General features: G+C 37.8%; 1 protein-coding gene across 1 annotated transcript in view; it reads right to left on the minus strand.

Annotated features, from left to right (window-relative positions):
- Positions 1-4,471: 4,471 nt before the first annotated feature.
- The window catches only part of LOC145985623 (potassium channel subfamily K member 13-like), a 174,917-nt gene continuing 163,471 nt past the window's right edge, over positions 4,472-15,917 (minus strand). The window contains exon 2 of the mRNA XM_083119693.1: positions 4,472-5,496. Coding sequence (XP_082975819.1) covers positions 4,472-5,496 — 1,025 coding nt within the window. The remainder of the gene's footprint in view (positions 5,497-15,917) is intronic.

Genomic DNA, 15,917 nt, shown 5'->3' on the forward strand with positions numbered 1-15,917 from the left:
ACAGCTACATACAAACTTTTGTGAGAACAACATTTGTTTATGCACTCGTATAAAATTAGATCTATTTATCTATTTTTATTCTATACATGTTATTAAAATAAGCTACCATAGATAATATGCAATATATTTTTTTTCCAGAGAAACGTGTTTTCTATTTACTAATGTAAAAATTGTCCCTTTTTTATTTCACTATACAAAACAAGTTTAGCATAATTAAGAAGTACCTAATACTCATTATCTTATGATAATTAATTCTTCTATTCGTGCAAGTATAAATTAGCAGACGATAGACAATAAATTATTTCTTCTCAATAGTAAATGCCTTCAACCTTCAAATGTATAACGATATCATTAATGTCCCCGATTCTTAAATAACTATGAATATTGTTGCATTGTTTTAGATTAACAAACATGATATATTCTTAATTGTGATTTAGTTAGTTAAAATTTCGTTTGAATTCAAAGCAATTTGACAATTAGGTGTAAGGCGTATTACTTAAAAGTGTGGACGCACATTTTATAAAAATACTATTGAGTTTACACATTTAAATAGTTACAACAAAATTAAAACTAAATGCAATGCCAGTGTCCAAAAGCATTTCTCAGGGCAAGGTCTTCTATGCAGATTTTCGTTGGGGACCGCTTTGTCAATCCATCATCATCTTCTTCTCATTTTCTAAGCCCTTCCATTCGGGTGCCTGTTTAACAGCGAATATGAATATAAAGGCCCTCAACGGGGATGGAACACAGTACTCACCACACTTGAGGCAAAACTATTAAACATTAGAATCCACGATAACCATGTAGAGTAGACAATACAAGTTATCTCCCGAAATTACATGAGTTAGTATTGTTATATGCTTTATTATTATATTTTTATTTTCTTTCGGTATGCATTTGTGAAGTGAAGAAATTTGTTATTGCAAACCAAACAATAAATCTTCACACTATCATCATGAAAAATGAGTAATTGTTAAGTAAATGAGACGGGGGGAGAAATAGGAAACATTGTTGCGCCAAAGCGCCTACACTAGGCATTGTTGCGTCAAAGCCTTGAGACTTCCTTATTCCCCTCCACCCAACTTTGCTTCATTGCTTCATTATATAGATTTGGTTCGTAATATATTACAGTGAGATTAATATCGTTTGAATTGTAAATTTTTTAAATTTAGTTCTTGGTATAAAATAAATTCATGGAACTTCATTTTAAAGAATTTTGTTATCGTATTACGGCTTGAGAAGAGTATGTATCAGTATATTAATTTTGCTTTATTTACTTACAAATTGTAGTTGTTTTGATCAAGATTATTCAATTTTGTATTCACAGTAGCAAGACCACAAACAGATAACAGCTGATATTCAGAAAATTTGTCTTCCAGAACATTTTAATCTAAAGTTTTTGAAGGCTGTACAGAAATCTCTCGGAATTTTATTCTTTAAAGTTGAAAAGCCTAGCTACAGTCAAGCCAAGCTTGTCATACGAATCGGACTAGGTTGCAGGTTTTCAAAGTTCATAATGAAATTTGCAAGAGTTCGAATTAGAGTGCTAACTAGGAATTAAAAGACAAATATTTTCAGAACTTTTAGGAAAACATCCTTCATTTCGTAATGGCAAATCTTATATCTAAGGATTATAATTTGACATATTGTAAAGCTTCTCACCGAAGATTCAATATATTAATTTCTGTCCACAGCAAGAAGAAAGTTCTACGCAGAATAGTGAAAATCAAGGAATATTCTACTTATTGGTCCCATTAATGCAAATATACTTTTCTTGAAAAGGAAAATTTGGGTTATTATTAATTAGGTTTAATAATTTTATATGTACATATAGCTTGAGCAACTGTTGAATAATTAAACAACCACCAAATGTGCATACCAATATCAACGCCGAATCATTTATCTTATACAGCGTGGTCAAATGATATTATTACGTTCTTTTAGAAATATGTTCCCTAACGCTGACGAAAATTACACTGTTACAAAACTGTTCTCTCATACGTCTAATAATAACTTAATTATTACTGTTTTTGTCATTCAAAGAATTTCAGACATGTTTTCAAATCTCCAGCTACGGTAGAGAGTCTTTATTAATTATTAGCAAGCAAGGATTTGTTCCTAAATTGTTGGTTTACTTTTAGAAGTTTGTGTTACTGTCAATGGAATTTTGATATCTTCAGAACTATCCACTTAAGGACTCAGCGTATGCAGCAGAAGACACATTGCTGTACAGATTGTTTTTTAAGTTATGAAAACAATTACGATAGTTATTATCTCTTATTCGAGTTTCTGACACACGGAATCGAGTCCTTGACAAGATATTCAAAGATATATTCTGGAAAAAATTAGCGCTATGTAATGTTATATTCCGTTTACAAAATATGGAACTGGTGATTTAAGCAGCTTTTCCGTGAAATACAATAACGGTTGCTTTGAAAAATTCTCTGAAACAATGAGAAGTTTAATTATTAATTTCTTCCCAACTGTGGTGCTCTATTCTAATGAATTTCTCAAAGTCTTTATGTGTAAGTTCAGAGAGATTATTAAATAAACGAAATAGATGCTTTACAGAAGGGAATCATACCAAGAAAGTTTACATGCATTTCTGTCTATTCGCAATTTCTCTCTATAAAATGACAAAAATGCACACTGAATATGGCGGGGGGGGGGGAGAGGAAAAATATTCCGCTCCCTTCATGGCTTTGGGGTGATTCTTTCACCAAAGTTTGACTATCATGCAAGAATTTGCCCTCTAATTATCACATTCTGACTATAAAACATCTCAAATAACTTAGAAACGCGTACTACTTTCAAATTATATATTGAATGTGTATGTGGTTCCAAGGATCTTATCTGATGCAGTGGCTGATTTGGTCGATGGCAAAGAAACGCCAATGTCATCCAAACGAAACAAATCCTGTACTTTCCATATGCTAACTTATTTGCAATGGGTGTCTGACAGTTTTATTGTTATATATATATACATATATATATATATATATATATATGTGTGTGTGTGTGTGTGTGTGTGTGTGTGTGTGTGTGTGTGTGTGTGTGTGTGTGTTTGGTTGAATGATACAGATTGCAATGGCATCATTTTAAACACTGAACATGGTTATCTTTTTTTAACATATCTGAAAGTGTCCTCACGTACGTTTAATGTAAGTCCGCATAGGGAGATAGTTTAGCAGAATTTATAAATGACTGAAAGTTGAAATTATTGGAGTATATATATAAAAGCATCAATTCTATTTTTAGACTTTCAGACTTTCAGAGTTTTCCAATTTGTTAATTTTTGAGTTGAAAAACAAATTCATTCGTTACTGCATATGTAGCCTACAGAAAAGTGTCTATAATCTTATAATCAGCTTTATGTTACTACTAATTTGAAAAATAATCTACCTCTATGCACACAAGTTAATTATTATAATACTGCTAAATTAATGATATAGTATAGTGAGAAATGGATCATGACAAAATCTAACTAGACCTACTGTAAATAGTAAACTTCTCGGACTGTAGCCCTAGGCACTGACAAGACGTAATATCTAGAAAATATCACTAGTTTCAAACTTGAGATTTTATATATTTCCCATTGATTTTGCGTAATTATAACTATTTAGTTCAAACTTCTCTAGATTTTTATATAGTGAAATATTCGAATATATGCCTCGTGTCATGCTATCATGTTTATAGGTACTTTACTTAAAAATAGGATCTTCAAACTAGGTAAACTATTTGTGTTGTTAATAAAAATACTCGAAAGAAGATAATTGTTTCAGATTTTAAGTGCGGGTAGTTAATTCAACCAAGTCTTAGTACCGTTTGAAAGTGAACGACCTTAGAATTCAATCATGCATTTGTTTGAAAAGTATTTAGCATGATCCTTACAATTAATTATTAGTTAAAATTACTAATATTATCAGATAAGATTATATTTTGTGTAAATACTTGAACTATATTAAATCCAATGCGGTAGATGGAGTTGTGAAATTTTGAAATGGAAACAATATGAAATGTACAGGTGAAAATTGCAGTGTCTTGATTCTTGAAATACAATTGTGATAGATATGTAATAGAATTCATGACCTTGCGACAACTACATGCATGTATGATATTCCCTGCCTTTTCCTCGCTATATATTTCAGCATCCATATTCTTTCAAGACCGATTTCGTCCAAATATAGTCAGGGAACATTACGAGTATGATGCAAAACTAATACCAACGAACTATCAGGAAAGTAAGCCGTGATTTGAGAAATGTTTGTTACAGTACATTAATCCTTCTTACGTCTTGAATATTGTAGATTCCTTTCTTGTTTGTGACAATTTATGTACTCCTAGTTTCATCCATAAGTAGATATGTGGTTGCGATTATCAACAATACTACTTGAGACGTGGCTGTGACTGCACGTAAATGTGTAACAAGTCTGAAGTCTGATTCATTCATTCTCTTAACCCTTTACGAGCGTCACGTGGAATTGTCCCCCAACTTTTGACTAACAATTGCGAGCGGCCCAACAGTTCCAGGAGTGAACCCGCCTCCCGTCTGCCTGCTCACGGTCGAACTCGCGCCCCACCGATGCATCTGCGCCGTTTCGTACAGCTGCTTCTGCATCACAGCCAGCGACACCTTATTGGCCTGCAGGAAGTCCTTCATCGAGATCATCTCCCCCGACATCCTCCTCTCCCCGTCCGAATCGTACACCGAGTCCGAATCCTCGATCTCGTGACCGCCGGCCGAAGTTGGACCGTCCACGCCACACACGGGGGCTTTCCTGGCGGCGTTCAGCGGCCTCCTTTGGCGTCTAAGCTCCTTTGGCTTTGCCAGACTCGTCCGCCGCCTCTTCAGCCTCTGGGAGTGACGCCTCCACATTCTCCCGGCAGCCCCCGTGGCCCTCTGGCAGCGACAGTCCAATTTGATGATCAGCCAGTTGAGGATCTGCTTGATAACGATCGAAGTGACGTTGAACAAAGAGTAAATGCAACAACAACCCAGCACAAGGAACACGAAGTTCGCGAACCGGTACAAGTGCACCAGCTGGTAACTTGACTCCTGCGTGGAGACATAATCACCGAAACCTATGGTGGCAAAGGATACGAAACAAAAATACAGAGACTCCAGGAAAGTCCAATTTTCGAAGGGCGAATACATCGCCGAGGCACTTGTAGCTACCACGATGGCGGCGATGCTAAGGTACAACATCACCCAGTACACGCTGGGCTTCCAGTCGTCTAGGCTGGACTCGTCGTCCAAGGAAGCCTTCGAGATGCGACGATCTCTCTCCATGTGATGTATCCCTTGAGCCACCCCGTTGGCATGCACCCTCTGCTTCATCTTCCGCAGGTGGATGGAACGCAGGAGGTAGGCGAGGAAGGTGATGATCCGCTCCAGGAAGAGGTTGAAGAAGAGAATCCCTCCAGAGCAGCCCAGGAAGCCGTACACGATCACCATCACCTTCCCAGCGGTGGTGTGAGGCGTCGTGTTACCGTAACCTGAAAGTATAAGAGAGTTTGCGGTGAGATAAATAAACTATGCACTCCTGCGACACAAGTTATAAATCATGCCAAGACTGCAAAAGGCCACGAATTAGGTTCTAGAAATTACATTTTTATTCAATTTTGATCAACATTGTCTCTATTCTCTAAACTTCTACATCCATTTTGTTTGTCATTCTACGGTACAGAATCCATATTTGTTTCCAGTTGAGACTGGTTTGGAGTTCCTGCAATGATGCAACGCAGATTTAGGTCGCCTAACCTATTTTGCGCATAAATAATGCAGAAGCTGGACAAGAGATTTACCCTCTATAATATTGAATTCATATGTTCCAGATTCTGTTTCTGAGTTATAACTAAGCAGATGAAAGTTGTGAATTCTTGGACTATGAATGTTAGGCCCTAAGTTAGTTTGCATACTGTTCTTAGACTGCATGGGTTATGAATCTAGCTATAGGGATAGCTGAAGAGAACAGGTTGATTAGAGCACAATTATAAGATCAATATGCTAGCAATTTCTGGAGCAATGTACTGAGACACCCTGGCGGAAGTTACTTAAGAGGACTCTGATCCCAGAATCGTATTCAAGGAGTGGGCTATTCGACGTTAGTCCCCGAAATGTATTCGTTAAAAAATGAAACATTTCGTTATCATAATTTATTAATTTACTAGTTCCGATTCCATGCAAGAACTTTCGTCTCATGTACATATGTTTCAATTACAACTGTGATTGGATTAGGCGAAAAAGAAATAGTATTTATATTTAAGTCACTGACTGATTCAAAGTACTTATCAATTGTACATACAGAATTACATTTTTTGTTGATTATAGGATAAAGGATGCATTTTATTATCCATCTTCAGCATTACTAGCGCATATAGCGGATTGTCACGTGTGAGTTACCAGCAATTGTGCCATTGCTGACACCCGCATCTACGTTATATTCTTGTATGTCGGCCGAGATTCGGGTTGCCGTAAAATGGAACAAGACACATAATTGTAACTCCCCCACTACTGACCTGCTTCTCACCACACACAAGTGGTTCGCCATTGGCAGCCATTTTTACAGAATTATTGCCTAGAATCGTGACAAAGAGACAAATCCTAAGTTGAATTGGGTGGTACTATGGTTCAAAGGTATGAGAAACTATACTAAAGTCGCATTATTTCTTACCAAGTAAATCAGAGTTAAACATATTAAATGAGTGATTTATATGTTGAAAATCCTAATTATGCTTTGACTTTCATATCCCTCATAAAACAGTATTGCGATAGCAACACTTGCACACAGCTATATCTGGAAATTAGAAAGAACAATGAAAAGGTTCTCTCGAGCTATCGACCACCTGGTCGATAGCCCGAGAGAACCTTTTCATCATTCGTCGCCAGGAAAGCTTCAAGACTTACTACTAGAAAGAACAAGTTCTTGTACCATAGTGGACTAAATCTTAAGCAAGACAGACCATTGTTCACATTTTAAGAATCACTATCTCTCCCTTTTTCTTCCTTCTTTCTTCTGAACTACGATAACTCACACTAGGTAACACGAAGAATATGATTTTTTTAAAAAAGAATCCTCCACAGGCAAGGATCATTAAGTTACAACTAGATTGTTTTATTTTTGTAAACGCAGGGGTTGAACATAACTTATGACTACAGGGATACTTGACATATGGCATAGTGAAAACCCACATAGTTTTTGGTGTACCAAATTTTACTCTTGTGTATTCTGTACACAAACAACAATAAAAATATTTTAAACGAGGCATTTAATTTCTAACCTAAACATTAATCAAATTGATATAATAACAGCAACATGATCTTAGGAATAATTAATTACAGATAGTGAATAATCACCATATATTTAACCAAACATGAATAATTGAAAATAATCATTAAAATCAGCCAATGCCAGGGTTTATAGTAGTGGCAATTACAAAATGATTTTGTCTTTCACTTCGTCTTGTAGTAGTTTATTTATAACTATAAGTGGAAGGGAGTATAAAAAAAGAACAAACAAAATGCAATATATTAAGTCTTAACGCTAAAAATAAGTTTTAGCGGGATCATGTTCTTGAAAATATCCGCGTATGGGGTATTCCAAATTCTTTTACGATGATCTTAATATCCGAGATGGAGGCCTTTGTACCGTGCGTTCGTTTCGGCTCTGGGCCGAGATATGGCGTGACATGGTGCAGATGCCGGCATTTTCGTCCTGTAACGTCTCGCTTATTTACTCACCTATCTTTAACATGTAGACAATTATATTTATATTGCATAACGAGTACTAACCTGTGTTATGATAGTTGGTTAAAGATATTCACGCGCTATCTCAGCTCAGAGCCAAAACGAACGCACTGTATAAAATTCCTGACTCTAAAGGTTTGATGTCTGTTACAAATTCAAAAGGCTTCACCTTCATGGATCGATATCAATGTTTAGAATACACATACAAGTGCCTTCGCAGGAGCTTATGGAATGAAAGTCATAAAAGTGTTGCATCAAGTATGATACACTTTGCCAATGAAATCTTTCGCATGTAATGTTAATGGTCTATGAAGAGCACGGAGAAAAGGGATCATGTCATCAAAGTATGACCAGGATTACAGCCATCATTCTCAAGCCTCCCAGCTGAAATGATTCTATCAGGTATATAATTTGTAAGACTAACCTGATATTGTTTTTGAGCGAAATCGATTTCACGATGGTTACAGAGGAATTGATTTTGCCTTTACCGTGCCGTACAATGTTATTTCTGAACTTTTTCTACACTACATTTGTCGATGGCCAGGAACTTATGTTAAAGTTTTCCAAGCTTATCAAAGTTGGCATGAATGTGTAGTTACGAAACGAACGATGGCGAATCATTTATAAGACATGCCATCCTTCTGTTGCGTCTTGGATCAAGTTGCTTTCCCGTTGAAGACTTAAGATCTGTCCTGGAGATGGCTCCTCAGAGAGAGCAACGACGGAAACCATTAACTTGTCAAAGCGCATTCCTCCATGTCGCCGTCGGTGGGATGCATCATATTAAGTAAGAAATCAATCTGCGTCTTACTGAAGTACTTTCGCACTGATGACATCTTCCTACTTCCGTCCTTTTCCCTCTTCTGTCATTTTCAGCCAAGCTGAGTATCTTATGAAAAGCCAAGAAATTTTTTGAGTGTTCAACTGCAAGTTCGCGTTCGCAATATGTCTGGGACAACCCTTCGGATAAAGGCGGCCGGAGCATGATGCTGATCACATCACCTCCATAAATGTGTGGTGTCTATCTCCACATGCCTTCAAGGGCGTTGCAGTGTGCAGAGAGTAGCTTCGCCTTTCTTTTTTTTTTCTAGTTCAGAAACTACGAGGGCCACTATTTATATTTTGAGCCTTGGCAACACTGATTGAAGTTAGGCGCGATTTGACGTTTGCACGGAATCGTCTGGCATTATTGACCATAACGTACTTCAAATGTTTTGTCAATAGCTTCATTTGTGTTGTTCATGTTGCCTTGGAGATTGCGCGACAACAATAAAATGAATAAAACTCGTGAACATTTTCGTGCGATGATTTTTTACGATTTTCGACGTGAATTATCAAGACAAGAGTGCATCGATCAACTTACTTCCACATTTGGCGATGAAACCCCATCCTTTGCCACTGTGAAACGCTGGTATAAAGAATTTACTCGTGGCCGCCATTCGCTCACCGACGAGATTCGCGAAGGTCGTCCAAAATCAGTTGTTGTTCAAGAAAACATTGATGCTGTGCAAAATCTAATACTGCAAGATCGTCATGTGACATACTGTGAGATTGAGGCAACCATAGGCATTAGTTCCATCAGCATATATAAAATATTACATGATCATTTAGCTGTGAGAAAGGTATGTTCTCGTTGGATCCCACACAATTTGACAAAAACTCAAAAAGACGCTCGCGTCAATTGGTGCAAACAAATGCTCAATAAATACAATCGTGGTGCTTCAAAAGACGTATATAAGATTGTAACAGGTGACGAATCATGGATATATGCATATGAGCCGGAACGTAAACAGCAGTCGACTGTATGGGTGTTTCAAGATGAACCCAATCCAACAAAACTTGTTCGCGCTCGAAGCACATCGAAACAAACGGTCGCCTGTTTTTTTCGAGAAAACTGGTCATGTGGCAACTGTGCCTTTAGAGGAACGTAGAACGGTCAACTCTGAATGAACAGTCAAAAAATCGAATTGATGGGCCATCCGCCGTACAGTCCTGATTTGGCACCCAATGACTTCTTCTTGTTCCCGAATGTGAAGAATAAATTGCGTGGACAACGATTTTCGTCGGCGGAAGACGCCGTTGATGCGTTCAAAAACCATATTATGGAGGTGTCTCAAGAAGATTGGAAAAACTGCTTTGACAAATGGTTCGAACGAATGCAAAAGTGTATTGACCATAAAGGAGAATACTTCGAAAAACAATAAAGCAGTTTTCAATGCCAAATTCGTGTTTTTTCATTGTTAGGCTCAAAATATAAATAGTGACCCTCGTATCATAACTGTTGAGAATCAGTCTTCAAACATCACGAATTCATTCCCATGGCTAGTATTTTGCACTTGAAGAGGCTGAGAGCGGCAACAGATGTTAGTTTTACAGTCATTCAATTAATGTCCACACATCCTGGCTCGTCAATCGTACTGTCGCTGGATGCTGAATGCAACGTGACGAATTCGATCGACGGATAGATCTGCGTACCACTAATTGCTCACAAGCAGACAAGACTCGCGATAATATTGAACTCTTTCTATCTGGAGATATTCATATATAGCCCTTTTGACCAAGCTAGCTGAACATTAAATTAGAAATAGTATTTCTTCAATGTATATTTTTGTAGTCTATGATACACTGCGCCATTGTTTATTTTTAAAATTTTATCGATCTCCTTATTTGAACTAAATCCAATCACAAAAAGTGTCACGATTGTCAGATATATAGTTCTAATACAATTATTGAATAACAATCGAGGAAGTATGAGGCTTGTATTATGATTGTAAAGTGACATATACTTATGTATATGTCACTTGTGTATACTTATTTGCTTGTGTAATTTGGACATCTGTATATCCCACCGGTCTTCGTCACTGCGCTCAAAGAACTTGCACAGTTTCCTTTATCAGGACATAATTGCACCAACTGAAAAAGTATTTTCATCAATTAAAACATTTTTTCAGCTGACAAGTCTTAACTATAAACACTGTTTTATGTATAAAAATCTGAAAAGATGGAAGGAGGGAATTATATTTTCTATATCAAAAGAGAAAAGATCTTTCAGAAACAGTCGACAAGTTATATCAATAGAAATCCATTTTGGTCAATGTAATGTGTGTGTGTATATGATTATACATACTATATGAATATACACACTATATTTTACTTCCATACTTATTGTGAATTTTTATGTGTGCGTAAATATGGATATGTTATAAAATATTTTATAGTCTTTCGCTCCATCACACCGCATTAGCCAAACGAGATATTCAATATCTTTTGACATCGTTTTCTCGCTACTGAAATGTTTATTGTTATCCATCTGTTTTCCTCCTTCTTTTATATAACAAGTAATCATTTCACACCAACTGTTACTGATTAAATGCAAATGTATTAATTATACCAATCTCTTCATTAAGAATGTTTCTAATTGCCAACCGATGAAGTCTTTCTTCCAAAAATGAGAAAAATGGGACGAATTCATCTGAAATGTGGAAACGAGGCAGAGAAGAGCAATCTACAAGCAGCATCAAACTTTTACTGCCTTGCAATAAGCCCAAGTTATTTACATTCAAAGCAGAGATGTAAATGAAGCAAAATAAACTTCGCATCGATTCGGAATTAACGACCAGCCCTTGCTGCTTTATGTGGGTTTGCGAAGGAAAGGGAAATGATATCTGCATTGGCAGCTTCCCCTCTTGGAAAGGGCTCGTTCCAAACCCCGAAACTCCGGCTGAACATTCAGAAGGAGGAAAGGGGGGGGGCACGACACAGCTGCATGGAAGGAATTCAACCGGAAGAAACGCGAGAACAATCATTTCTGTGCACATATAAAGAACCTCATTGCATATGGAAATTACTGACGTTCAGATGCTAGCTGCTGTAAGACAAACACAACACACTAACTTTCTTCTTGCTTGATTTTTATAGCATGTCATGTTCTCTGCATTATAGAATTATTTCCTTTTCTCTTTCTCTTCTTCCATTGTTGTTTTGGCCTTCCATAAATTATGCGGAACGTTTGAAATAAGTACGATAACGCTGAATATATGAAACATATTTTAAAATAACTTTATGCAATTTCAGGGTGTCTACAAAAGAATGTAGTTGCAAAATAAATATTCTTCTTCCCACTTATTACTTCTAGTATTTGGATTTTGATTGAAGATTCGATGGACGAAATAGGTGTTGATATGGGGGTATCATACACAAACACAACGATCTCTCATCTCAATATTGCTCCATTGGGAGGTTGATCTATTCCTGCTGCCACTACACGTAGCAACCTCCGCATAATTTTCTCCAATTTTCCCAAAATTTTATAGCTGACTGGAAGTTGACATAGAGTTTCCCACGTGTGTACAGCACTATTACACGTGCTGCTTCTCATGAAGAACTCGGTTGAAGAAGCACAATAACATCTTTCCTTTGCATTAATTCTCCTTAAGAATTTCTAAGTTAAAATTGGCTGGGCAAGAGAAGAAAAGCCAATTTAAATTTAGTTAGAACCCACTTCAGCTCGTCACTACACTATCCTAGCATCCATCTTTAATTTACAAAGAAAACTAACAATAACCTTCAGTTTGGATGATCAGATAACAAGTGTGAATACAAGTTTATCATCCTAGTGAATCACCCGGTAAGAACGTGCTTGATTATAGATCAAATGCTTATCTCTATCTGGACAAATTGTACATACAGCTTGTGCACACACGGTTACTGTCAATCTACGGTAGCAAAATTATAATTCCTTTATTTACTTTCTAGTATTTACCGTCAACAGCAGCGGCGTATCTAAATCTGGGTTACTCTGGCTTTCCTATAAAATACGAGGTTCAATTAATTTTGTAGATTCAAATTTGCAAGAAGCCTGCAATGTTTTCACAATTGTTCTACATTCTGAATAGTTCGTCGAACAAGTGATGCCACAAATTAAATTGGAACTTTACATCTCCCAGAGCACCTTATTGTGAAGAATAGATGTATAGTCCTTGCCTCCCTTGCAGTCGAGATGTGGCGAGAAGTGACGTCATACAGTAGGTGGCTATAGCACGAGTTTAGTGTGAGTGTAACAAGTATTTCAAACTATGAACTTCTTTTACAGCCACAGTGACTGCAAAATACAACACACCGTGCGAATTTAAGTGTATCAGTCTTATTTCCTAGCAAATCCTGATGTGCACGTAATTGTGAGGTTTACTGTCACCAGCTGCCCAAGCTAATATATGAGTAAACCTTTACTACGCTCCTTGTGTAGTGTAACGTGTTTCATAAAACATAGAGTTTCTAGTTTGCTAAAGAACTGTGCTTGTATCGCGAATGTCTATCCGTAATGTGCAAGACTGGACTTCATACGAGCTAGTCAAGGTACATTGACAACAGTTTTAGACAAACATAAACATGCAATTAATAAATCATTGTGTACGATTCATGAACGACAACACAGCATCAATGGAGAAGTACAGTGAATCTGTTTCAAATGAAATACAAAAATATCAAATTATGGATCATTCACTTCTGAAATGAAATGACGTCATGGCAACGAATGGATCAGTTCCCTCAAGTTGTGGACCAAGCACATTAGAAACAGTCTTGGCCTTGTAACGAAAATTTGCATTGGAAATTCATTGTAAAATAATTGCCAATGGAGATTTTCGGTGGATATTTGGACTCCAGTCGTAATCATAAATCATATTGCTTACCCATTGAAATTTCTTACCACTTTGAAGGTACATCAGGGAGTTCTTGAATTAGCAAAAGGGTTTCTTGAAAGTGCGAGCTATAAATTCGTCGTTTGAATTCTAACCGAGCCGTTATTTTTCACAGAAGGAGGAAGCTTTGTAAACGGGAAACGAAGCACAAGTAAGACTGTCGAAGGCTGGAACCACATCTGAAGCGACGATTCCTTTTGATGATCCGAGAGTGGAAGTGAAAGGAGGAATTAAATAATTATTAACGTTTGAAGATGAACCAAGAGGGCTCTCTTTCGTTTGAAGCGATATCTTCTGCTTTGTGTTTGCCTTTGATGCAAAGGCTTCATGGTTCAATCCTTCCCGTTTTTAATTTTTCAGGCTTCATTTCTCCAAAAGAGATATAGGAGTGGTATTGAGTATTGATTTCTCCATCAAATGAAGGCAATATTTCCACTCGATATATTAAACCTGAACTTCTTTTACTTCTTGAAGGCACATAAAAGGTCATTCGAAGCGATGTTTGTTTTTTAATGTTACGGGTACTTTGTAGCTGTGCTAAATATTGTTCAGAAATTTAATGTTCTTATGTTCACTACATTTGACTGATTGAATGATTGATTTGGTTTATTTTACTTCGATTTTCTGCCACTCTTGGTTAATCGCGAAGATGAAGGTAAGCGATGATATGATGAAGGAATACTCACAAAGAGCAATTATCCCCAGGCCGGGATTCGAACCCGGAACCCGCGCTGTGATAACCACTCTACCACGGAGGTCGGGAACACTACAATTACAAATTATAGTTTTGTGATATCAAAAGCAAATAAAAGCAGCTATTGAAAATTCATGGTGACGTAGTAAAATGTGCTGAAAAAAAAATGGGTGAAAGTTTTTCTTTCATTTTCTCTGGCGTCATATGGAGCCCCTCTGAAACGACGCTCCCACAATGCATGGTCTGCCATCCTTTAGTTACACCACTACGCTTACCTTTCTAGTCGATTCTTTCAACTTCACCCCACTGGGAAGAACAGACCAGTTTACGAGAAACATAAAGTCGTACAAGTCTTTACGCGACGTGAGCAATGCTCATGTCAGCTCAAATACAATTACAGTTAATGCAATGGAATGTTTTTCAACGTACAGAATTCCTTACCCGAGTGGAAAACAGGAAGACGGGAGCGGGGGGTTATAATTGCATTATTCCCCGAAGGAAATTAAATTCTCGGCAAGGACCACGCTCTATTACGATTCATCTCATTACGCAGTTTCCTGCAAGGAGGGTATTCGTGTAAAGGGGAAGGGCATCGGCGGAGGCGCTGTGCCCACAAACAGAATGTCGGTTCCTATCGTGCGGTTTCGTGACGAATGTACGTTGGCTATTCTTAAGGAAACCGCCAATTACCACGCTGTCAGACTTCATGGAAACCAATCAGCGAGTGCACAGATCTAAACCTTCCTTTCAACCTTAGAAACATAACAACGAGATATGACTGTCCACAACCATTTGTTACCATGGAAACCCGAGTTGAAATTGATTCTTACAAACTTGCATTATACTCTATCCTCAGAATCTGTGGAGGAAGGCCGCGGATAGCTGTGGTGGAGAAGAGGGTGAATCGAGTGGACAGAGCGAAGCAGTACACGCTGCTGCGAAGGCGGCTAACTGCAGTCGCTTCCCCCTCCACGTAATCCCGTTCCCTCTCACGTGTTCATTGGTTGAGTCTTCTTGCATCACTACTTGCGCAGGGACTTGTTTTCCTTCCTTTGCTCTAGAGATACCCGGGACAGAGTATAGTCTACATTTACCGGGTTGGAAATGTGTTTATTCGGGCTTAATTTTTATGATTAATCAAGGGTTACCGGGTTTGGTTACTCTGAGGAGGCACATAATAGTTCGGATTCCACTAGGAAGTGTAGATCCAGTCCAAATTAGCCTATTTGTGCATAAAGTGAAGTAGTGGTAGTGGGCGGTTTCTGCGCCCGAAAATGGGGCTCGGTGGGGCTCGCCTTAATGGATTTCTCTCGTAAGGCATGAGCCCCATTTTCTGGCAGTGTTGCCAGCTTCTTACTCGAAAAAATCACCAAGGTTTTTTTTTGGGTCTAACCTAGCCTAAAGCAAGGAGCTGGCAATCTTGCTTGAGGCTCGCCTTAATGGTTTGCTCTTGTAAGGCATAAGCCCTATTTTCTCGCAGTGTTGCCAACACCTTACTCGAAAAAATCACCAAGGTTTTTTTCTTGGCCTAACCTAACCTAAAGCAAGGAGCTGGCAACCTTGCTTGAGGCTTGCCTTACAGTGCATAAAGCAAGGTTGCCAACCTACTGGTGCTTTTGCCATGGCTTTTTACAAAAAAGAGAGAGGAGAGAGAGAGAGGAAGAGTTAAACAACCGACAGCCTACCTACAGCTTTTTTTTTGGTCTAACCTAACCTAAAGCAAGGAGCTGGCAATCTTGCTTGAGGCTTCTTAATGGTTTGCTCTTGTAAGGCATAA

The sequence above is a fragment of the Lepisma saccharinum genome, chromosome 3, assembly GCF_977018435.1.
Source record: "Lepisma saccharinum chromosome 3, izLepSacc3.1, whole genome shotgun sequence".
Lineage (NCBI taxonomy): Eukaryota > Metazoa > Arthropoda > Insecta > Zygentoma > Lepismatidae > Lepisma > Lepisma saccharinum.